This window comes from Perognathus longimembris, chromosome 23, assembly GCF_023159225.1.
Source record: "Perognathus longimembris pacificus isolate PPM17 chromosome 23, ASM2315922v1, whole genome shotgun sequence".
In the NCBI taxonomy this organism is placed as follows: Eukaryota; Metazoa; Chordata; class Mammalia; order Rodentia; family Heteromyidae; genus Perognathus; species Perognathus longimembris.
In genome coordinates this window covers 31,557,512-31,581,946 of record NC_063183.1, presented here as the reverse complement: position 1 = coordinate 31,581,946, position 24,435 = coordinate 31,557,512, and the positions used below count along the sequence as shown (strand labels likewise).

Sequence of the window (24,435 nt, the reverse complement as noted above, 5' to 3'; positions counted from 1 at the left end):
GTGGAGCTATGGCTCAAGTGATAGAGCACTAGCAAGGACAGTGCCCAGGCTCTGAGTTCAAGCCCCAGGACTGGCACCCCCCCCCCACAAAGTTCTCCATTTCCCTAGATAACTTTTCTATTTGTGTATCCTGGCTCTTGTCCTTGATTTTGCTTGCCTTTACTCAGAAGACTAAAAAAGCAAAGATAGTAATATATAAACAATCTGGAAACAATGAAGTTTTGGATATACTTAAAATTCAGTTTTAAAATAAAAGTGATAAATTTATTCCATGAGTAATGAGATTACGGTTTAGAGAAAAAGAAATTCAGTACCAGAAACTTCTTTTTGGTCCTGAGCAATATTAGAGTGGATTTTAAAGAAGACTTAAAAGAAACAGTATTGAAGTTTTAAGGTCTAATCAACAAGCCCCTACCCCAAAAGGAAAACACACACACACACACACACACTTAGGCTGGTGAGTTATAATAAAAATTAATTAATTAAAATTGGTGGTACTGGGGCTTAAGCGCAGGGCTTCAGGCTAGCTTGGCTTGCTCATGGCTGGTGCTTTAGCACTGGAGCCAAGCTTCCAGCCCCGTTTTTTTCTTTTTTCTTGTTACAAAGACATATGTTTATTTAGTAATGATTATCCACAGGTTGCTATAATCAGCAAAACTGTTTTAAGGGATTCCTTGGATGAGTTGTTTTGTCTCAACCAGTTGTACGTAGGTTATTTGGCTTAATATTGTGATTGACCATACAGTTTACATTCAAAATCTATATACTCAGCGGAAGGAAAAATGAGACTTCCTAATAATTTTAAGAAAATTGCAATTGCAAACACATTTAAATACTTTGGCTACTAGTTCTCAACAGCATATCCTGAAATAAAGTCATAAAGTAGGAGAATTATGAACACACACTCCAGCCCCGTTTTTAATGATTACTTTTGAAACAAGTCTCATGGCTTTTCTGCCTGAGCTGGCTTTAAACTTTGATCCTGGGGTCTCTCTCAGCCTACCGAGTAGCCAGGATTACAGGTGAGCACTGACGTCCAGGAAAAACTACAAATTTCTGTCTGTTCCTCAGAAACCAGTAAGGACAAAAATCAAATCATTAGCTACTTGTAGTCCTTGAGGAATGGGTATATTACAGGGAACGGGTCATAAAAAGAATTTCTACTTTTTATTTCAAATATTTCTACAATGTTTGGAATTTTTCTAAGCATGTATTAATTTTATAACAAAACAGAAGACAAGGGGCTGGGAATATGGCCTAGTGGCAAGAGCGCTTGCCTCGTATACATGAAGCTCTGGGTTCTATTCCTCAGCACCACATATACAGAAAATGGCCAGAAGTGGTGCTGTGGCTCAAGTGGCAGAGTGCTAGCCTTGAGCAAAAAGAAGCCAGGGACAGTGCTCAGGCCCTGAGTCCAAGGCCCAAGCCTGGAAAAACAAACAAACAACAAAAAAAAAATCCCAGAAGACAATAACCACATAGGTGGGAGTAGGAATGTGGCCCAGTGGTAGAACGCTTGCCTAGCATGCATGAAACCCTGTTCAATTCCTCGGTACCACATACATAGAAAAAGCCAGAAGTGGTGCTGTGACTCGAATGGTAGAGTGCTAGCAGGTGAGTAAAAGAAGCTCAGGGACAGTGCCCAGGCCCCAGGACTGGCAAACAACAACAACAACAACAAACCCAACCACATAGGAGCAATGTAGGATAACAATATTGAAATGTACTTCATATCTAATTTTTAAATACCTTTCAATAAAGTCTAGCTTCCTTGTCCATATAGAAGATACTTAACTACAAAACACGAAGCTGATAATGACGGAGATCTATGAACTAGCCCAGGGCAGGGCTGAGCGTCTGCCCCTAGTGACAAGAGTAATGTCAGTGCTTACCCAACAGCGGTAGTTCTGCATCAGATTTAGCCTCACAGCCTGAATGCTACCATCGTAACAGCCAGTGTAAATCTGGAGAAAGAGGTTAACAGTATTAGGCAAACACAAAACACTCAAAAAATAAAAGAAACACAAGCCTAAAGCAAAGTCACCCCCCAAATACTAGAAAGGGGGTATAATTTGTACATCTTCTGGTCTAGACACAGAACACATGCTCCTTAGACAGCCCTTGGGGGCTCTTTCTTGGGTAATGTGGCTCTGAAGAAAGCCGGCAGGTCTCGAAGACAGTCATTTAGTCTTTAACTGGGGCAGCTCTGGCTTCTAACTGGTGTTGAACTTCATTCTAAGGGTTCTACTACTAGAGATTTGAGTAGATCCACTGTGGCTCAACGTCATAATTTTGAAATAAAATAAATCGAGGCTCAGCAGAGACTTGAGTTGGCTTCTACTTTTAGGCTTGCTCTATGTCACGCTGGCCAAGTCTCCTGACTCTACTCACTGTTCTCTTTATATCATGGCTCTAGAAAAAGGGCCGCTTGATTTTTTTTTTTTTTGGAAGCATCTTAAATATGCCTTCTAACGAGTATATCTTCCAACTAATAGATTTTTTTGGAAGCATGTTAAACATATCTTCTAACTAACAGGCTTTCACTGTATTTATAATATTAGTCATTAACAGAAATGGAATATTCAACTCTGCTGCTGGGTTATTCTGTTGGGACAAGGCACAGAGGCACTGGGCAATGAGCACGCTGGAGGTGGCGGGCGGCAGCAGCATCCGTGGGAGAATCGTGGGCAAACACGCTCAGAAGCCCACGCCTGACATGGCGGTCATAACTCACCATGCTTTTATGGATGGTCATGCACATAATCATGTCTTTGTGTCCCCCGTAGACTTGCAGCCGGTCGTGGGACTGCAGAAGGAAGAGAGGAAGAATTAAGAGTTTATTTGCCTTGTGTTGAATAACCCTAGTCCTTTAGTGGCCTGGGGGTTTGAGCTATTCCTGCGCCACTAAACTGAACCACCAGAATAACGTTCATAGAGTCTTCTTAGGAAATCCCCGCAAGGCGGGGAGTTGAGAATTAGGAATATTACAGCCGAAATCCCACAGAGGGAGAGCTGGACAGGTTAAGACCCCGAGGGGTTGCTCTAGAAACTATTTTAAGCGTTGGCCTCCAGGAGGCAAACCTTCAGAACAGCGGTTCTGAGTGGGGACCACGCGAGCCAGCAGATTCATCATTAGCCAGTATGTTTGTGAAAACACACACCCGGGCCCCACCCCAGCCTTGCTGTATCAGAATCCACCCCCAGGCCAGGCTATCATCCCCAGAGTCAAGCGAAATGCTGGGTGTGAATTCTACCTGCAGTTCATAGACTCGCACGAACTTGTCCAGGCAGGCCGTCACCATCACCTTCCCCAGGATGTTGACCACGGTCACCGCGTGGTTGTGGCCTTTGTAGATGCGCACGAGCTCCCCAGTCTGCACGGAGAGGGACAGTCACCAGACGGACGGAAACGGTGGCCCTTAGGATTCTTTCATTCTAGGCAGCCACAGGCAAACGTGGCCGTTCTAACAGCTGAAGAACTCCCACAGCATTCGATACTTACAGGAAATTCGTGAAATGTGACTCTTATTATAGAATCTATTTCTATCTTTGGAAGCAGTTTGAGCATTCCTAATGTAAAAACCTGAAACTCTTAATACTCCAGTCAAGAACTTCTTGAGCACAGACATGGATGTGACAAATGGAAGAAGCCCACGCCTCACCTCATGGGACAGGCCAGCCAAAACATAGGAACACTACAAGGTGTAACATTACCGTAGGCATCGTGTCTGTGAGATGTAAATCAATTTTGTGCTTAAGACTAGGGTCTCCTCCCCAATACGTGTCATTGTAAATGCTGTGAGATCTGAACACTTCAGGTGAGGGCCTCAGGTAAGGGCTGCTCAGCCTGCCCCTTCGCGCCAGCACCGTGTTCATGTGGACAGGGCTATGGTGGGACTGCACGCACCCTGTGTGCAGATCAGGAGCTGAGCTTCCGAGAGGGAGAACTCAGTGCAGCCTCACAGCTGTTTTTATTCATTCTATTTTAGACATATCATAGGCACTGGCCAAAAGCCTCAGCTGCTAGACTTAAAATAAGACCTTATATAAACTTTGGGTCTGTCCTGGATTAAAAATTTTGATGAGGAAACTTTCTAGATTGCTCACTATCACCCAAGAGCACCTGTGTAGCGATGATCATTCCTCCTTTCAGCAGATCAAGGGCCTGACTTAAGAGGTCTGAGGAGCTGTCTCGTTCAACTTGAATGGGCCTCTTTCAGTTTGTGTGAATATGCTCATCCTTGAACTCAGGGTCTGCGAGTTGTCCCTGGGTTTTTCTGCTCAAGGCACCACTCCACTTACAGCTTTGTGGTGGCTAATTGGATATAAAAAGTCTCATGGACTTATTGGCCAAACTGGTTTCAAACAGCTACCCTTGGATCTCAGAATCCTGAGTAGCCAGGAGGATTACAGGCATGAGCCACTGGCCCAGGCTTTAATGGGCCTTTTATGAAAGACGTCCTATATCACACCAACATAGCTTACGTGGATATTATGAGCGTGGACTGACTGGTCACTAGAGCCGCTGAACACAAGGTCATTCACCACCTGCAGGAGAAAGGCTCAGTGAGTTAGGCTCTGTGCAAGCAGCTCAGTTTCCTCTAAAATGTAACACGCACCGGCAAACTGTAACTACCATCTCTGACTCTCAAATGAACACAAAGGTATGAAATAACATATTTAGCAAGCCCCAGCTGGGACTTTACACCTGGCACTAGGCACTCGGATGAACTGACTGTGCACTGGGAGGTTTGTTATCTCTGAAAGAGTACACAAAAGCCTAGAAGGCTGTCAGAGCATACCCGTGCCCCATAAAACAACACTCTTCACTGTTTCTCAGTGAGTACATTAAGTACTTTATCACACTGTGAACCAGACGTAAATAAAAGGACTGCAAGCTGCTTGCTCTTTCCAAGATAGCCGAGTCCCAAACAAAACCCTCCAACAAGCCGCCTCCCCGCCCCCCCCCCCCCCCCCCCCGCCAGCCCTCACGGCTGTCTCTGGCGGTACTCGCCTTCATGCACAGGATGGTCTTGCTGTGGCCCTCCAGCGTCCGCAGGAGCAGCCCGTTGCGTGCGTCGCGCACGCTAATGGTGCAGTCGTAAGAGCCCACCACCAGGAGCTTCCGGGCCCCTTCCTGAGCTGTGGCTAGACAGCTGACCGCCCGGGGGCCGTGGCACTCAAAGATCTCCATGCGCTTGTTGTTCTGCGAAAGCAACCCCCGTGGAGAACGTTCAAGAAACTCACAATACTTCAAAATCAACCCCAAACGCTCCCGACCTTCAAGTCCGCTACTGTGCTCACATTCTCAATCAGAGCCACTGGGAATCCTCATGGCCCGAGCCGGCCACGCCCCTCCCACACGCTGGGCCCTGCCCAGGCTCTCTTCATACCCCATCCCGTAGGAGCAAACTCTTACAGGATAAATGACTTTTTAATCTTATTTAATTTTATTTTTTGCCAGTCCTGGGGCTTGAACTCAGGGCCTGAGCACTGTCCCTGGCTTCTTTTCCTCAAGGCTAGCACTCTGTCACTTGAGCCACAGCGCCACACCTGGTTTTTTCTGTATATGTGGTGCCGAGGAACCAAACCCAGGGCTTCATGCACGCAAGGCAAGCACTCAACCTCTATGTGTCATTCCCAGCTCCATGATAAATGACTTTAACTTCAACCCACACCATTGTGATCCTGATAAGAAATGGACTCTTCCTTATGTTCTTTTCACTTTCCTTAAATTAACATAAACACAGGATCAACCTTTCTTCATTATCTAGCAACAGACTCAACAACTCTTCCTCTGTTTGGTGCCTCTAAAATATATGCCATCTTGTCATGCTGTCTCCAAAAATCTCTATTGAGAACTACCTTAGTAAACTATTTTATTTTATTTCATTGTCAGTCATAGGGCTTGAACTCAGGGTCTGTGTGCTGTCCCTGAGCTCTTTTACTCAAGGCTAGCGCTCTACCACTTTGAGCCACAGCTCCATTTCCAGTCTGCTGGTAGTTTACTGGAGATGAGTCTCATACACTTTTCTGCCTGGGCCAGCTTTGAACTATGATCCTCAGATTTCAGCCTCCTGAATAGCTAGGATTGCAGGCATGAGCCACCAGTGCTCAGCTCTAAACAATTTTATTAAGTTTCAAACTCTCCACACTTTTGTTACCCTGATGCTCTTCTGGCTCTCGTTCTGTGTTATCTCTTATAACGACATTATGGATGCCTTAAATATCTTCACTAATTATCCTTCTGTGATCTAGTCATTTGGTAACTTGGTAACTGTTTATAGTATATAAATAAGGTAGGAGTCTTCACATCTGATCTTAAGTTTCTAACTGGCAAAAACCACAAAGTATTTGGGGCTGGGAATGTGGCTTAGTGATAGTGCTGCCAAGCATGCATGAAGCCCTGGGTTTCATTTCTCAATACCAGGTAAACAGAAAAAACCGTAAGTGGTGCTGTGTCTCAAGTGGTAGGGTGCTAGCCTTGAGCAAAAAAAGCTCAGGGAAAGAGCCCAGGCCCTGAGTTCAAGCCCCAAGACTGGAAAAACAACAACACAAAAAATCCCACAATGGGGGCTGGGGATATAGCCTAGTGGCAAGAGCACTTGCCTTGTATACATGAAGCCCTGGGTTCGATTCCCCAGCACCACATATACAGAAAATGGCCAGAAGTGGCGCTGTGACTCAAGTGGCAGAGTGCTAGCCTTGAGCAAAAAGAAGCCAGGGACGGTGCTCAGGCCCTGAGTCCAAGGCCCAGGACTGGCAAAAAAAAAAAAAAAAAAAAAAAAAAAAAATCCCACAATGTTTTCTACTGCATACCTTAGGTAAGTTCCAGCTGGCATGTAAAATAGGGAAAACACTCAACATACTGCTAGAAAATGACCAGGGCAGGCTGGGAATATGGCCTAGTGGTACAGCGCTTGCTTCACTTTCATGAAGCCCTGGGTTCGATTCCCCAGCACCACATATACAGAAAATGGCCAGAAGTGGCGCTGTGGCTCAAGTGGTAGAGTGCTAGCCTTGAGCAAAAAAAAGCCAGGGACAGTGCTCAGGCCCTGAGTTCAAGCCCCAGGACTGGAAAACAAACAAACAAAAAGCAGCAAAGAAAATGACCAGGGGATATGGTGTTAATCAGTGATAAAACCCATCAATCCACCTTAGGTTACATTTTCCACCCATTTCCACTTTTTCATCCTTCCATATCAACATTTGTTACAAAGCCTCAAAAATGATCTTCCTGCCTCTGCTAACACCAACCTTTCCCAGTCTCAAGAGCCCACAGTGACTTTCTGAAACAATAAGTCAAATCACACAGTGTACTGTAAAGCCTACAAGATGGAGTCCAATTACCTGAACAAAACACGTAAGACCCTCAAGAAATTTCTAATCTTACCCTGGGGCACAGCACACCAAAAAAGATGTGAATGAAAAAGATGTCAATCTATTTGATTAACAAATAGATTTACCTTTCCCTTAGTAAAGAATGAGGCCATGTTGAAGAAAACCTCTACATAAAAGGCCATCCTCAGGATAGCCAAATGACAAGTCATACACCATGGAATTCAGAATCGTTTCTCATGGTGTCGCAGTTAAAATGAAAGACTGGTTTAACCTGTGACTCATTATTTGGCCCCAAGTCTTGAGTCTTGCTTCCACTAGTATCTAGTTCCACTGTGGTCCTGGCACACGCAAGTCTGAGCGGACAGAATGGAAGGTTTGCTTGAGTTACATCAGAAGAGGCTGTGAGTAGCAGCTGGTTGTGTTGTCTCCTCACACAACACAACAGAAATGCCACCTGGGATACCCCGGTCCCCTTGTCCCCGCGCTCATTCTCTCAAATGCAAGGGAATTCAGCCCTCTCTCCCCAGGGCACTGACCTTTATGCTGAAGGTGACCACAGTGCCATTTGCCAGGCCTGCATAGAGGACGCGCCACCTGCTATGAAGGCAGAGAACCCGGTCTTCCAGCTGCAACTGTTCCATGCACTCTCGAGTCTACAGAGCAGAGGGCAGCGGCAAAGGAGGTGTGAAAACAAGTTCTCCATCAAGGAGGAAGAAAACGTGGCAGCACGATGCTGTGGAGGATTATTTTGCATCATGTTCCCCTGTGAACTATGAGGCCAAAGACACCTCCCCCACCCAAGGCCCTAGATAATAATGAAAAACATCTTGAATTTTAATAACGATACATTTGTTTCTAAGAATGTAAAAACTCTTCAAAGGGGGCTGGGGATATGGCCTAGTGGCAAGAGAGCTTGCCTCGTATACATGAGGCCCTGGGTTCAATTCCCCAGCACCACATATACAGAAAACGGCCAGAAGTGGCGCTGTGGCTCAAGTGGCAGAGTGACCAGGACCAGCCAAAAAAAAAACAACAAAAAAAAAACTCTTCAAAGGGTCATATAGTTGAGTCTTACTCTTATAGTTTAATTAAGTGAACAAACATTAAAGCTAAAGCTGTATTTCGTATTTAAAAAGGGAAATGGTGATTATAGTTGTATATTCTGTTTTTCTTGTTCCAGTACTGAGGCTTGAATTCAAGGCCTTGACCTCTTGTTCAGATTTTATTCTCATCGTTCTACTACTTGGGCGCCACTTCCACTTCCAGCTTTTTGCTGATTTATTGGAGGTAAGCATCTCATGGGTTTGTCTGCCCAGGGTGGCTTTGAACCTCAATCCTCAGATCTCAGGCTCCAGAGTAATTAGGCACAGGTATGAGCCACCAGTCTCCCCAGCCTATGGGGATAGCAGCGCTATGGATAGTGAGAAGTGAGTAAATACAGAAAGTGGGGTTTATGTCTAAGTCCCATAGCATCCCCAAGGTGCTTAATCAGTGTGTGAACCTAGGTTCAGAATCAGAAGCAACACAGTGAAATGGGTAGATCGAAGCAGCTAGGTGCTGCTTCTCACAGTAAGTGGTCAGGGCTCAAGGGGGTGACTTCATTTCCCGGGACACGCCCACCTTAGCATTATAGCAGCGGATGGTGTGGTCGCTGGAGCCGGTGTAAAGGGCCGCGTTCTTCCCGGAGGTCTGGGTGGCCAGGAGGCAGTTCACTTTGGAAGTATGGCCCTCAAAGACACCAGTGCATTTCCGACTCTAAAGTCAAGCAGAAGGCAGACTGTTACTGAGGGATACAGGACTGTTGTCAGTGAGAAGATGAAAGGCTTTCAGGTCGTGGCTGCCTTTTCTCAGTGCCTGCAGCATGCCAGGCGCACAAAATGTGCTCAACAAATCTTTGTTCTTCCAAAGCCTAAGAAACAGTCACAAGTTCTGTACCTGCAGCTGTCATCGGCTTGTAACAATGTGCCATGATACAAAAAAACAAAAAAAAAAAAGCCCAGGTCCTACTGGAGGAAGGGACTGGGAGAGAATGAGGGAACAGAAGACACTGTGTGAAAGGAAACGTACTCATTACCTGACTCATGTAATTCTAATCCCTCTGTGTATCACCTCTATAATAACAGTAAATTACTTTAAAAAAGAAAAAGGTTCACTCTTTTGAAAGTAATGAGCATCAGCTGACACATCTGAGGGTGTGCAGAAGCACTGCTCTCCTTAGTAACTTGCACAGGGGAAACTGCCTCCTCTAACACCTCCCCAACCTTCCCCCAAACACCCCTCTCAACAGCCCCGGGGTAGAATGTGTCTGACCGGCTCTACTGGTGAAATCCCACCCCCCTTTGCCACAGGCCTCGGCACAGAGACAAAAGCACAGGACCTTTTCTGGTGGGGAGAGAGGCACCTGACAGAATCACCTTGCAGGAAGGTGAGGGCCGAGAAGGCAAAGTGGAGAGAGAATGAGACACCCAGCCCCAGGGGACCTACTGAGTTGCTGGCTCAACTACATCTAGAGTCAGTCCCTCAACTGGCAGGAACTTCCCGGTAGGATTTTCTTAAGCTGCAACCAGAACCACTCATCAACGCGTTACATTCCCTTACCACCAAGTTATAAACCCGGACGGTTGTATCCGCTGAACAGGTATACAGTAAGTTTCCAAATATCTGTATTGCGTTCACTGCTGCTTGGTGGCCCTCAAAGCTTCCTTCTGTAGGCTCATCATCCTCACCTGGCTCTGAAGATATTTCTAGAAGACAAGAACCATTTTCAGAGACAAGTGTGCTACAATCTGAAAAGATACTCAAAAATCAGAACCCTGTGCCAGGTGTGGTGGTGCTTGCCTGCAGTCCAGACTACGTGGGAGGGAGAGATGGGGGACCGCTCATCACTGAGTAGGAGAACAGAAAAGGGAATCAAATGAAAGATGGGAGCACAGGATTTGAAGACAGGGTGCTGGCCAAGGCAAGGCTTCTAGTGTTCTAGTGCAACCCAACACCCTACCCTAGCTCCTGTTCTGTAGCTGGATTCCCCCCCCCTCCCGCCCCCATGGCTAATTTGAAATGGAGCAATTATTATTACCTGAAGAGTTTTTTGATCCTTTTAAGGAGGAGATCACAGTCTGGGTTTCTGCCACACTACAAAATAAGAGCAAAAGTTCTCCTTAGTGTGTGAAAACAAGGCAGGCAGCAAACAAAAAATTTCCTAACTCAAACCACTGCTCTTGAACAACGGGCCATGTAAATAATAAGAAATCAGATTGTTCTGCTGAAATTTCTTTATGAAGAGAAACAAAAGCATCGTGAACAGTGATTACTTAAAATGGGTCAAGAGACAAAGCAGAAACATCTCCAACTGCCAAGGAATGATTCTTCCACATCTGTAATATCTCCTCTTTTAACATAAATTTAACTTTTTAAAACAAATTCAAGTAGAACAAAAGATCGGTGAATGCCACGGCTGTTGGCATTTTCTCACATTTCCATATTCTCACCTCACTGGGGTGCCATCCTTGTAGGGAGTGCCAATCTCACTGGTAGAGCTCACTTCATCATACCCAGAGCGAGAAGTTTCCAGTGGGTTTTGCTCGGCTGAGTTCCAAGTATCCTTTTTCGATGGGCTGTCGGGCTTCTCCTCTCCAGACTCGGACGATTCAATGGCCACCACTTCTAACTGAGGATTCATCACTTCTAGGACCTCCAGAGACGAGTCACTCTCTTGCTCACCTCTCACGCTCTCTTGGTCGGGCTCAGGTCTGCTGTCTTCCCAGGTAGAGGTTGTTACTTTGCCCCCTTTAGTGAACTTCCCAGCTTTTACTTTCCTTACAGGTTTAGCAGTGGACACGTCCTGCTCCGTGTCGCTGTTCTCAGGAACGTGGGCAGCCCGGAGTGTTTTCTTCTTCCGAAGTTTCTTCTTCTTCTTGTTTCCCCTGGGCTCGGCGGAGGGCAGGCTGGACTCCGCCTGCTCAGCTGCCCAGTGGGCTTCCTTCTGCACAGGGGTTTCTGAAGTCAACGATGACCTCAGTAAAGAGCTGCTACAGGCTTCGGGTCCACAGTGGCCCTTGCCTGACGCTTCCCCTTTCTGTAGATTCGGAAGGTCAGGTGACGGAGAAGATGGAGAGTTTTCTTGGCTTCTACTACATCCGTGTCCCACAGAAAGTTTCAGATCCTGGCCGGGTTCATGGCCACTTTCTGTCAGCTCTGAAACGCTCTGCCCTGCAGGGAGGACTGGACAAAGCGGCCCACTGTCATTCAGCTCTCCTGAGTTGAGAAGAAAACGAATTAATGCATCTTTTTGTGTATTTGTTGTATATAACCCTAGCCTGCAAATTACTTACCACGGACTGGATCTGTACCAAATCACAAAACCATGACTGCTAATTCATCCCTCAGGTTCTCAGAACCTACACAGACCGTTCCTGTTAGAGACTCCCCACCCTTTGTCTCGTGTTGATCTCAAAAACAATCATTAAAAGCTGGGTGCTGCTGGTTCATGCCTGTAATCAGGCCTAACTATTCAGGAGGCTGCGATCTGGAGGATCACAGCTTGAGGCCAGTCTAGGCCAAAAACTTTACTAGACTTGAGCTCCAAAATAACCAGCAAGAAAACCAAAACAAAACCAGTAGCTAGGATGACAGGTGTGAGCCTCGCGCCCTGCTCACTTGGCCTCTTCACTCCCAGTTGGCACGCTACCATTTGAATCACAGGTCTACTTCTGGCTTTTTAGGTAAGAATTTCACAGATTTGTCAGCCTGGGCTGGGTTTAACCAGGATCTTCAGTCTTCCCAGTAGTTAGGATTATTACAGGTGTGAGCCACCATTACAATATTTTTACAAATCTTAAATAGTAAGCATATAAACATAACATTCAATATGAAAGATAACATACATCTGATACTGGAAATAGATTAGCATTTGATAGGGCACTGGTAGCAAAACTAGGGTAATTTCTCAGATTCTCTAAAAAAAAAATCACAATGCTAGTTTGCTTCGACTTGATTTTCAATATGGCATTATTATGCTTATGAAAACTTCTAATAGGATTTTACAAAGCTAAGAAATTATTCTCTGCTGGGGGCCAGTGGCTTATACCTGTAATTCTAGCTACTCTTAGGAAGCTGAGATCTGAGGATCCCGGTTCAAAGCCAGCCTGGGCAGGAAAGTCTATAAGACTCTTATCTCCAATTAACCACCAAAAAGCTGGCTGGAAGCAGAGCTGTGGTACAAGTGGTAGAGTGCTAGTCTAGAGCAAAATAGCTCAGGGACAGCACCCAGGCCCTGGTTTCAAGCTCCAGGAGCTTTATAATAGCATTATGGACTTCTCCCACAAAGTAGCCAAGTTCCTGTTGGATGTCCCCGCCCCCCCCCCTCCCTGGCCAATTGCATCTAAGGCTTTTATCAGTCCTATCTTGTATATGAAACAAACCCAGGTGAATGCTCAGAAGTTCAGGATATATGTTGCATCCAGAAAACCAGCTGAGCCGTTTCAACCTATACATCACAAAAGCCAAAAAAATTCTACACCTACATGCTTTAACACTATGCCCTTTAGGTTTTAAAGTAAGTCAGTAAACTTAGGTTACAGACAATTAGGAAAAGATTTAAATTCCCTGAAGCATTTTAAAATAATCCTATGTGAAGCTCATTTCAAAGACAAATTGTAACAGGGGCTGGGGATATAGCCTAGTGGCAAGAGTGCCTGCCTCGGATACACGAGGCCCTAGGTTCGATTCCCCAGCACCACATATACAGAAAACGGCCAGAAGTGGCGCTGTGGCTCAAGAGGCAGAGTGCTAGCCTTGAGCGGGAAGAAGCCAGGGACAGTGCTCAGGCCCTGAGTCCAAGGCCCAGGACTGGCAAAAAAAAAAAAAAAAAAAACAACAAAGACAAATTGTAACAACTGTAGTTTCACCATGCGAGGATGCCTAGATTGATAGACATTTGTCCTAAAAGTGTCCCCACTCTCTGGTGCCCAGTGAGGGAGAAGCTGCTTACCGTGAGTGTGCAGTGATTCCTTGGACACACTGACATCAGAGCCCTGTGACCCCGAATTCGCACTCCTCTCCTGTTCGGGGGACATGGGCTCTTGTTTAATCTGAACTGATGAATCTGGAGTAGGGCTGCTGCCCTGAGCTTGGAAAGTAGACGTGGCTAGCTGGAGAGGGGCTCTGGCGGAGGATGGAGACACGTGGGAAGGAGCTGCCTCCAGGAAAAGGGGGAAGAAGGGATTAGGCAACAGCGTGTTGTCAGCGGCCGGCTGAGATCTGTTTCTTGCTTCTTGGGGTAGGCTGCAGGGAACCTGGTCTGGCTGCTCAGAAGGTTCATATGTCTCTAGAATGAGGGGGAAAAAAAAACAACAGAAATGCAAACTATCTTACCTGAATAGTCACTTGTTTTAAGCCAATCTTCAATCTATACAACTACAGGGGTGTACAAGTAAGACAGGCATCAATATTTCAAGTCATTTAAATGACTTACCCAAAGATATATTGGCACTTAAAGAAGAGTAAATCTGCCAAGAGCCAGTGGCTCACATCTACAATCCTAGCTACTCGGAAGGCTGAGATTTGAGGATTGATATTTGAAGTCAGCCAGGGCAGGAAAACCCTTAACGACTCTTATCTCCACTGAACTAGCCCGACAAAACAAAGCTGCAATTGGAGCTACAGTTCAAGTGGTAGAGCGTGATCCTAGAGCACCCAGGCCCTGTTCAAGCCCCAGCACTGGTGGATGGGGGCGGGGGCAGGGACACCCAACACCAACATGGGAATACGTGGTAGAGCACGTGTCCAGTCTGCACCAAGTCCGGACTCCAATTCCCAGGACCACAAATAAACAAATGAAAACTTCTCAGATGGGCACCAGTGGCTCCTGTTTGCAATCCTAGCTACTTGGAAGGCCGAAATTGGGAAGATCATGACCCAGGTTGTGGGCTTAGATAAAAAGTAAGACCCTATCTCAAACTACCAGTGCAAAAATAGGGCCAGAGACATAACAGCAGCAGAGCAACTACCTAGCTACAGTACTGCTAAAATGAAAGGGGAAGGAGTTTTCAAGCACAGTGCCTTCCTAAAGCCTAGCAAGTACAAGCCCTGAGATCAATCCTTATTTTTTTATTTTTTTTTTTGGCCAGTCCTGGGCCTTGGACTCAGGGCCTGAGCACTGTCCCTGGCTTCTTCCCGCTCAAGGCTAGCACTCTGCCACTTGAGCCACAGCGCCGCTTCTGGCCGTTTTCTGCATATGTGGTGCTGGGGAATCGAACCTAGGGCCTCGTGTATCCGAGGCAGGCACTCTTGCCACTAGGCTATATCCCCAGCCCTCCATTTTTTTTTTTTTAAACCCTAGTACTAATAAGGATTGATCTCGGGCTGGGGATATAGCCTAGTGGCAAGAGTGCCTGCCTCGGATACACGAGGCCCTAGGTTCGATTCCCCAGCACCACATATGCAGAAAACGGCCAGAAGCGGCGCTGTGGCTCAAGTGGCAGAGTGCTAGCCTTGAGCGGGAAGAAGCCAGGGACAGTGCTCAGGCCCTGAGTCCAAGGCCCAGGACTGGCCAAAAAATAAAAATAAAAAAATGGAGGAAGAGATGACTTGATACTTGTGTTCCAGGTATTTTGCTTCCTAACACCAAAAGCTCACATCTCCAATATTAAGCATTTGTGAGACACACAGTCCCCAAGCCCTTCACAGATAAAAACCAAGAAAACATGACGATGCCTGTGATCTTCTGACCGCTTCTCTTTCCTCTGCCTAGAGAACAATAATGTGTAAAGGGCCGGGCTCCGTGTACCTTGTAATCCCTGTAGAATTTGTATTCGATGGGTCCTCAGCGCACTCATCTCCATAGTTATCTAAAAAGAAAACACCTTGTTAGGCATTCTGAAATCCACCTTCTGAGTGGTTTCCCTCAGACCAGCCCAAACACTGTTACCTGCTGCTTGAGCATGAGCAGCCTCTGAACTTCCACATACGCTGTCTGCAGGGCTGCCCGGGCCTGTAGAAGGTTGTTGTCCATGCACTGAAGTGATTTGCTTAGTTCTTCCTCTCTCAAGGAAATATTCAACAGCTGGTCAACCTGAGAACGTTCTGCTGAAAGAGACAATAAGGTCTCAATTAATAACAAGACCCCCTTTAATCATGCAGAAACACAACAGAGGCCAAAAGAATAGTTCACAGATGGCACATTCTAGCTCTAAAAACCATAGGTTTGCCCCCCTTCTGGTTTCCCTGGCTAGAAGCTAACTCCTCTATCTGTCAATCACTCACCTGCGATTCATGCAATCACCTTCCCACAGGGAGAGTTACAGAAGCAGTAATAACTTCTCTCCAGAATTCACAAGAGAAAAGCAGCTAAGATGCCTCAGCGGGAAAGTGAAAGAAATGAGAGTAAAGGAGCAAGAGGGATAATGTTTTTACTAACTTGCTGGTTCCTTTTCATCTCACTGAAAAGGCCCCATGAGACTTCCTGGCTTTTTTTGCCAGTATGAAGGAAAAACCAAGATAACCTGTTGAAAGTGTTTTAAGGGAGGAGTAGGATAGAGAGCAGGAGGGTGGGGAGGGAGACATCATATACACGCGTAGAACTGTCACAAGGAAACCTTCTTGTACAGCTAATATGTGCTAATAGAAAAAAGAAAAACAAAACGACAACATGAAATGGAGTGTTTGATGATCACCAGCTATGTTATGTCAAACTGAAAAAAGGTATAAGTTCTAGAAGAACAAATTCCTGTGGCTGGAGTACAGCTCAGTTCATGTGAGGTGCTGGGTTTCACCCACAGGGCACCCCCTGAGCTGCCAGGATATTCTGCACCATACCTTTCTTTCCTTTAATTTTCCTTCTTTTATTTTTTCTTTCAAGACTTGGGAGTTCAGGAGAAGATCCATCCTGAGGGGATAAAAAAATTAAATAATCTTAAATAGGTAGAGGCTACTGTCCAAGAGGAAAAAAGAATGAATTCTTAGTTATATACTGTTCTTCACTTGCTACCATCTCTACCAAGGTGTCCTACACACAGTCAACTATTAGTTAAATGAAAGTATCTTTTAAAAGACAGAGGGCTGGTGGAGAGACTCAAGTGGTAGAAAACCTGCCTAACAAGTAAGTATGAGGTCCTGAGTTCAAACCCCCAGTACTATTCCCGCTCAACTCCCCAAAAGAGAGAAAGAAATAGACTAAGGTTATGGACTTCCCACCTTCCCAGGGTATCTCGGCAGACAATTCCACTTTAATTTGAGCAAGCAACCTTTTACAAGAAGCTAAAGCATCCATAAAAAACAACACCTCAAAACACTTAGCTTTTTCAAAAAACAGTTTCTAGGGCTACAAGTGTAGCTCAAGTAGCAGAGCACCTGCTTAGTAAATGTCAGACTCCAAATTCAAACCCCAGTAATGCCAAAAAAGAGAGAAGAAAAAAGTCTAATTTTTAGCCTACAGTACCTAACAGTAGCTCTTACATAGTGTCTAGCCCAGAGGAACAGAACAAAAATTTGCTGGAATTTTCTGATTATTATATTTAGAAAAAAACTCATTTTATCCCAGTGCCAAATTTTAGCTTCTAGCCACCTTCTTTTTAGAAAGGATCCTGAGAGGGCTGAGTGACGGAATGGTGCATGGTCAGAAACGGTGGTATCACTGAAAAACTCTTAAAGGGTCCCGCTGAGAAGCTAAGGGACAAAAGACAGTTATGAAGGCTAAAAATATTTCTATTACTATGCTCATATTTATGCACTAATAGTATCATACCACTTTAGAGTCAGGCTTCTTAGTCAAGAATTTAACAACCATATACACTCTGCACATGCAAAAGCAGCACGCCTTTCTGGAGCACAACAGATCACTCCTCAGAAAACAGATTAAGTTACAGTTGAAGATACGCCATACCCATGGTCAGGTGACACAAAGAACCATTGGGCTGGAGACTCATTTTAGCAATGACTTCATATTTTCCTGGTACTGTACATTCATATTATGTTACACCTAATTTAGCAGACCTCCTAAAAGTAACCAGTGGGATGAAAAAGTACGAACTCACAAGTTTCCTGCTCCAGAGTGGGAACAAACACAATCCCAAACCGAGAGCCCAAGGCTCCCACCTACAATCCTAGCTACTTAGGAGACTGAGATGTGAGGATCACAGTTCAAAGCCAGCTTAGGCAGGAAAGTCTGTTTGACTCTTATCTCCAATTAACCACCATAAAACTGGAAGTGGTGGGGCTGGGGATATAGCCTAGTGGCAAGAGTGCCTGCCTCGGTATACCCGAGGCCCTAGGTTCAATTCCCCAGCACCACATATACAGAAAACGGCCAGAAGCGGCGCTGTGGCTCAAGTGGCAGAGTGCTAGCCTTGAGCAAAAAGAAGCCAGGGACAGTGCTCAGGCCCTGAGTCCAAGCCCCAGGACTGGCCAAAAAAAAAAAAAAAAAAAAAAAAAAAACTGGAAGTGGTGCTGTGGCTCAAAGTAGTAGAGCATTAGTCTTGAGTGACAAAGCTCAGGGACAGCACCCAGGTCCTGAGTTCAAGCCCCATGATCGAACCAAAGAAAAAAGCACAATCCTGGATTCCTAAGTATGATCAGAGTTAAACTTTCCTTTATCAACCACTATTACAGAAGAGATGGTCTCTGAAAGGCGCAGGGACTCATACTCACCCCAGTGGCTCTTCGTTTCTTCCTAACACTCTGGCTGTCATTTTGCTCGGTGCCAGAGGTACAGCTACTGTCTGTGGCTGCATCTGCTAAGGTGGAGATGGCAAGGGCTGAGGCTGCATTTGACGACAGAGAGTTTCCTTCTCCATTATTCTCCTGGGCATTCTGTTGCTCTGACAAGGGTGTAGACTTCTGCTGGCTGGCCAAGTCTTTGGCCAAATGCACCAATGGCATTACAGGGTCAGCGGGTAGCTGGGTACTGTGTTGCCTTTGGGAGCCAATGTTCTCAGCCCTTTCACTTGCTCTGAGGGAGGCGGCCAGAGGGACCACTTCCTGTTTAAGGCACAGGGTCGCTTTCTGACTCTGTGCAGCAACAACGTGCTGAGGCTCTTTTTCTTCACCAGTACCTTCCTCGTTAAAGAAGCTATACACAGAAGGAGCCCTATCCATGACCACGCTGCTCTCAGAAAGGCTTCGCTTTCTTGCCAACCCAGGGGATGAGCAAATGGAAACACCTTCCCAGTGGAATCCTTCTAGACTGGACAGATCAGGATCCTCATCTAAATCCAAGACCTCTTGCTCATTTTGAACCAGAGGGACCATTTCAATGCCAAACCTTAAAGAAAGAAAAACAAAAACAAAAGCACAAATCAGACACAGTTGTCAGGAGGAAGACTTTTTAAAGATCCAGGCAAATGAATAAATAAGACTCTCCCCGTCCTCCTAGAGACCACCATATGGTAGTCATAAAGGGAATATAAATACTGCAGTGTTACGAGTAGTAAATATTCATATATACCTACGAAAATATACATCAAGGAAAAAATTGAGGGTTTTATGTTAAATGGAGCCTGAAACCTATAAATCATTTAAAAGCAAACAAAATAAGCAAAAGAACAGGAAAAAGCTTATAGGACATTTATTAAATGCCAAGCACTATACTAAGAAATTCATACTTATAATTTCATGTACTAATCCCAGGCCTGGGAAAGTGAAAGGATATAAGATAAATATATTATTTCAACCAGGACAAAAATAACTCCAAACCTGGAGATTATATATATATATATATATATATATATATATTCGAATACTGCAGAATTAGAATTTTCAAGTAGCAAACCTATTTTGAACATCCCTTTACAACTCAGAACAGAACCTCAACATAAGGTAATAGCCAAATGTTATACAAGCACTTAGTAGAAAGCATTCTGGGCTCCTAAGCAGAGTGGCCCAAGTAGGATTTACAAGAAGATGCACAGTTAGAGACACACATTTTTATGCTATCACTTTCTAATCCCTTTAAACTCAAAGTGATGGATTCTGATGTATTCTCTGCTAGGAGAGACTTTATTCCACTGTCATAAAATTTCAGTCATGCTGGGCAGTTGCGTCCCACCTGTAATCCTAGCAACTCAGGAGGATTGCCATTAAAAGCCGTCCAAAGCAGGAAAGCCCATGAGACTCCTCTATCCACTTAACTACCAAAAAGCCAGAAGTGGCGCTGTGGCTCAAGTGCTAGAACACTAGTCTTGAGCAAAAGACGCTCAGCATAGTACCCAGGCCCTGAAATCAAGCCCCAGGACCAGGATTAAAATATATGTATTTGGGGCTGGGGATATGGCCTAGTGGCAAGAGTGCTTTCCTCATATACATGAGGCCCTGGGTTCGATTCCCCAGCACCACATATACAGAAAACGGCCAGAAGTGGCGCTGCGGCTCAAGTGGCAGAGTACTAGCCTTGAGCAAAAAGAAGCCAGGGACAGTGCTCAGGCCCTGAGTCCAAGCCCCAGGACTGGCCAAAAAATAAAATAAAAAAATATATATATGAAATAATCATCTGACATTAAAGTAAATCAGACATCTACAATGGATATTTTTGGCAAACATTTAATTAAATGGAACAGGAGGGAGAATTCTTTTGGCCAAAGCCAAAGGGCAACTTTAAAAGAAGGTAAGAAAGAACAATACATACTACTGGAAAAGGCACACACCTGGGTAAGCCTTTGCCTAGCTCTTGCTTTTTCTTGGTTACTTGCTGAATGACCTGTTCCCAGTTGACATTTCTCCGAGACGCATTTAGAATTTGTCGCAGGGTCGGCTTGAGCCCAGATTCCTTCTCTGTTTCGCTCTTCCGGTGGCCACTGATGTTGCGAATGCGTCGGGCACTATTGAGGTTTGGCTCGGGCAGGTGGGCTCCACTTTTGCTCTTCAAACTAATGTGGCGAGTTAGATCCCTCTGGAGTGAGGCTGGAAAGCCTAGCTTGCTTAGTTCAGGCAGAAGAGGGCCTGAGGTCTGACTACTGTCGTTTTTTTGAAGCTCTGCATCCAGACCAGTATTCTCAAAGCTCTCTGTTTCCAAGAGTGGGTGTGACTTCGCGGGATCGTCGCCCTGTGTGTCTTCTGGAGCAGTTTTTGAGTCTAGCAGTAGACCAGTGTGTGGACTGGCTATGGGTGCCACTTGCAAGTCGGATTCTTTCTGGAGAAGTGTGGGATTGCTTGGGGAGGTGGAAGGCTTCCTGCACATTTTCAGGCTCTGCTCATCTCCTTTCTCATCAGCAGGGTGAGTGCTACAGGACAAAGCTTCCGTTGCTGCAGAACCCAGGGTGGTCCTGGTTTTGGGTTCACACTTTTCCACGTCTGATGCCTCTCCATCGCTTTCATCTTCGAATGCGGGTACTGGAAAGTCAACCTTCACTGATCCCTTTTCAGACTCTTCCACATTCCTACTTGCCTTCTTGTGGCTCCTGGTTCTTTTAGTAGAAGAGCTGGGGAGTGTCTTGGGACCCTGTAGCCCTTCCTGGAGGACTTTCTCTGATGTGTCACGTAGATTCTCCTCAGGTTCCTTTGGAGTGCCAGATGTAGTTTTGTTCCCTTTTAAACCTCGAGGACAAGGACTACGCAACTTGGAGCCATAAGAAGAGCCATGGTTGTCTTCTGAAGTGGGTTTGTTCAAGGGATTCGAATGTTCCTCAGGAATCTGAGAATGGGCTTTGGTGGGTTTTGAGGGGTTCTTTGAATCCTGTTTTTGAGGACCAGCTTTCGTGTCGGGAAGTGGGAGGAGAGGGGACTTCAGGGGTGCTTTCTTCTCTGAGTTACGCTGTGGTTCTGGCTGTCTTGTATGGGGGCCGTCCCTCCCCTCACAGGAAGCAGTACCCTCAGGAATGGCTTTGTTATTAACAAGCCCAGAATGTATTTCTTTTTGTGTTTTTAGCATTGGGGAATTATTTGTTTCATCTGTTTGAGGCTCTTGTGATCCTGCAGTTATCAAGCTAAAATTAAAAAGAGGTTTATCTATCATTTCTGACTTGTTGCTAGTGATTTCTTTCAATCCAGACAGTAAATCCAGATTTTTCTGGGAAGGGTAGGGAGTCCAACGGCGGAACTTTTCCCTTGTTCCATTGCCATTCTTGCCATTCTTGCCATTCATTTTGGAAGCTGGGGGGTCTGTTTGTTTAGTATTTTGGCTTTCTGATGGCTCGAAATTGAATTCAAGCAAACCTTCTGAGGGAAACGTATTGCTTGCAAATCCTTCAGAAGGACCTCTGTATGTGCTGGCCTTGTCTTTCTCCTGCCACTGCCATTTATACCGTTCTGGATTGTACTTGCCGGGCTTATTCAATTTCTTGTTCCATGGCACAGATGTGTCTTCCATTTGATAGTTCGAGTTTCTGCTTCGGCCTTGTTGGAATTTGTCTCCCGGGCCATTGTAATTCCAGCTATTTGCACTACGTACATTGGATTTCCAGTTTCCGTTGTTGTTGTTCATATGCCAATTGGGAAATCCACCTGTTCCTTCAGAATGCCAATTGGAATTCCTTCCTGTAGCATTATAATTCCAGTCTGCCATCCCACTATTCGGATGCCAACCACTGCCAGAATTGTGGTTGTGAAACCAGCCTGAGGAGCCTCTTGCAATACCATTATGCCACCCAGGACTTCCTCTTGGCCCACCGGTGTTCCTCAAAGAATGTGAAAAGTTATTTTTCCTATTACTAAAGCCATCATTTTCCCATTTCCAGTCCCGCTGTGGAGGCCCACGATGATGCCTGGCTGATTGACCATAATTCTCTCTGTCTTGATAAGGGATTCGGTCTTCTCGTCTCCATTGGGGTTGCCTGTCATCTGACTTTATTTCTTGGCTGCTTTTTGAAGATTCATTTTGTCTGGGGGGGGGGCGGGGAGAAGAAAAGTATCTCATTAAAGGAATTCTGCTTCCTTTTAAAGGCATAACCCATAAAACATTTCCCTTTATTCTCCTCCACATGCAGCCACCTATGTTGGTTTCTAACAGTGGCTGCTTTCATATCTTTGGATGATCTGGTTAAACTTATATACCTCTATTAATTAACTTAAAAGTAAACAATGTATTATTTCATGTATCATCTTAGAAATAATAAAAGCTTGACATTACCCTCCTTCTCTTGATTCTGAAGTTTATTTCAGAATGCTCTGGTACAATGTTCCTATTTTCCTGTGACTCCTTTTAAATCATGTAACTTTTTCAAAGTACAACTATATATCTTGTAGTTATTATTATTAACTCAGTTGTATGTTCATTCAGCTGCCCTTCAAACCTGTTTTCCTTCTGAAAAATAATTCCTTAATCTAATTTTAAATGGTTAGATTATACTTCGTATGGCTTCTTTCATGAATCCACACTTTATTATGTCCCTACTTAATGGCTGTTACTATAATAAGAAAACTTCTGTGTATACTTCCTGTCTGTGATGGCTTAAAACTAAGGCAAACAAAAGGAGTGAAATGCATACAACAAATAAGAAGTGCCCACAGTCAGTGCTACAAGGAGTGCTGAGACCTAGTGAGCTAAGAAGCTATAGTCATAATACCATGTTCCTTTACAAACTGTTGCATGCCTCGTATAGTGCTTAGCATGTAGTAGGTGCTGAAAATGCTGGCACTAATACTAAATTTTCCTATCCACCCAGTCATGTCAGGCATTTAATGCTGAGTACTACTTCACATAGATTAGTTTGTGTAACTTGTACAGTCCTGAGACAAGGATTCTTATTATTCTTACTTTTAGATGGCGGACAAAACTGAAGAGTAGAGTGATCCACCAATTTTCCTAGTGTAAAAAAGTGGCAGAGATTTGAACCTGGCACTGGTTGCAGTGTTTACGTTCCCAAGCTCTAGGATTTATCAGAATGAAAACAACATTTCTGTAGTTGAGTTCTTCTCTCTAAATTTCACTTAAATCGTAAACTCAGTGCTGACTTTATTATTTATTTAGTCTTTTCTTTTTGCTACTGGTCCTTGAAACCAGGGAGTTCACTGAGCTACATGCCAGCCCCTAACACTGACTTTAATGCTTGAACAGCTTTTAATGTCGAAAAGATCTTAAGCACAATTGGAGTTCCTTCCCTTTTTGTAAGATGGGACTAAAAATATATGAAGGCTAGGCACAGTGGCTCATATCTGTAATCCAAGCACTCGTGAGGGCAAAGCAAGGAAATTGCCAATTTGAAACCTGACTAGGCTTCACAGTGAGTCTGCCACTAACTGGGCCACATAGAAAGACCCTAACTCAAAAGTTCAAACACCCACTTACATTATCAGTGACACCCAGGTCTAAATACATGACCTGAAGTAGTACATGTTATTATATTCACTAGCAGCAGCTTTCACTGCTGACATTAACCCAGATGCTCTTGTCATTTTAATTTCTAAACAACAGTCAAGTTTTGACATTCAAAAGAACCAGGAAGCAAGGGTTTCCCAATGACTGATTACTAGTGAAATCAGAAATAAGCAAATTGGGAGAAAATCACACACAAAGTGCCTAGATTGGTGGGATAATAGCATCCAGAAAACCCAATTTCATAAGAGGAAAAAAAACAGAGGCAAAACCCCCAAAACAAAAAACTTACATTAAGAAATATAAGCCTGGTGCTGGGAATGTGGCCTAGTGGTAGAGTGCTTACCTAGCATGCATGAAGCCCTGGGTTCAATTCCTCAGCACCACATAAACAGAAAAAGTCGGAAGTGGCGCTGTGGCTCAAGTGGCAGAGTGCTAGCCTTGAGCAAAAAGAAGCCAGGGACAGTGCTCAGGCCCTGAGTCCAAACCCCAGGACTGGCAAAAAAAAAAAAAAAGGAAGGAAGGAAGGAAGGAGGGCAGGCAGGCAGGCAGGCAGGAAGGAAGGAAGGAAGAAAGGAAGGAAAGAAGGGTGGGTCTGATGTCCATGGCTCACAGCTGTGATTCTAGCTTCTCAAAAGGCTGAGATCTAAAAACTGAGGATCAAAGGCAGCCTGAAAAGAAAAGTCTATGAAATTCTTTTCTCCAATGAGCTACCAGAAGGCCAAGAGGGGAAAAAAATTCAAACCTCAGTACCAGAACACACACACATACACACACACCCCAGCTGTGTAGTAGTAAAACCTGGCACCTGGGAAGGTAAGAAAGGAGGATCTCAAGTTTAAGGCCAGCCTGAA

The 24,435-nt window shown here is 44.9% G+C and overlaps 1 protein-coding gene across 4 annotated transcripts in view; it reads right to left on the bottom strand.

Annotated features, from left to right (window-relative positions):
- Znf106 (zinc finger protein 106) overlaps positions 1-24,435 on the bottom strand; it is a 44,957-nt gene that overhangs the window by 2,396 nt on the left and 18,126 nt on the right. Inside the window, exons 5-20 of one of the 4 annotated variants that reach the window (XM_048332873.1) lie at positions 19,977-22,148; positions 17,986-18,598; positions 16,156-16,225; positions 15,269-15,426; positions 15,128-15,188; positions 13,331-13,666; positions 10,830-11,595; positions 10,418-10,473; positions 9,940-10,085; positions 8,962-9,096; positions 7,878-7,994; positions 5,015-5,206; positions 4,486-4,548; positions 3,255-3,374; positions 2,735-2,806; positions 1,893-1,964 (exon numbers count right to left, since the gene is read on the bottom strand). In XM_048332873.1, coding sequence (XP_048188830.1) covers positions 1,893-1,964; positions 2,735-2,806; positions 3,255-3,374; positions 4,486-4,548; positions 5,015-5,206; positions 7,878-7,994; positions 8,962-9,096; positions 9,940-10,085; positions 10,418-10,473; positions 10,830-11,595; positions 13,331-13,666; positions 15,128-15,188; positions 15,269-15,426; positions 16,156-16,225; positions 17,986-18,598; positions 19,977-22,148 — 5,149 coding nt within the window. The remainder of the gene's footprint in view (positions 1-1,892; positions 1,965-2,734; positions 2,807-3,254; positions 3,375-4,485; positions 4,549-5,014; positions 5,207-7,877; positions 7,995-8,961; positions 9,097-9,939; positions 10,086-10,417; positions 10,474-10,829; positions 11,596-13,330; positions 13,667-15,127; positions 15,189-15,268; positions 15,427-16,155; positions 16,226-17,985; positions 18,599-19,976; positions 22,149-24,435) is intronic. The other 3 variants (XM_048332874.1, XM_048332875.1, XM_048332876.1) reach the window with 3 other exon arrangements.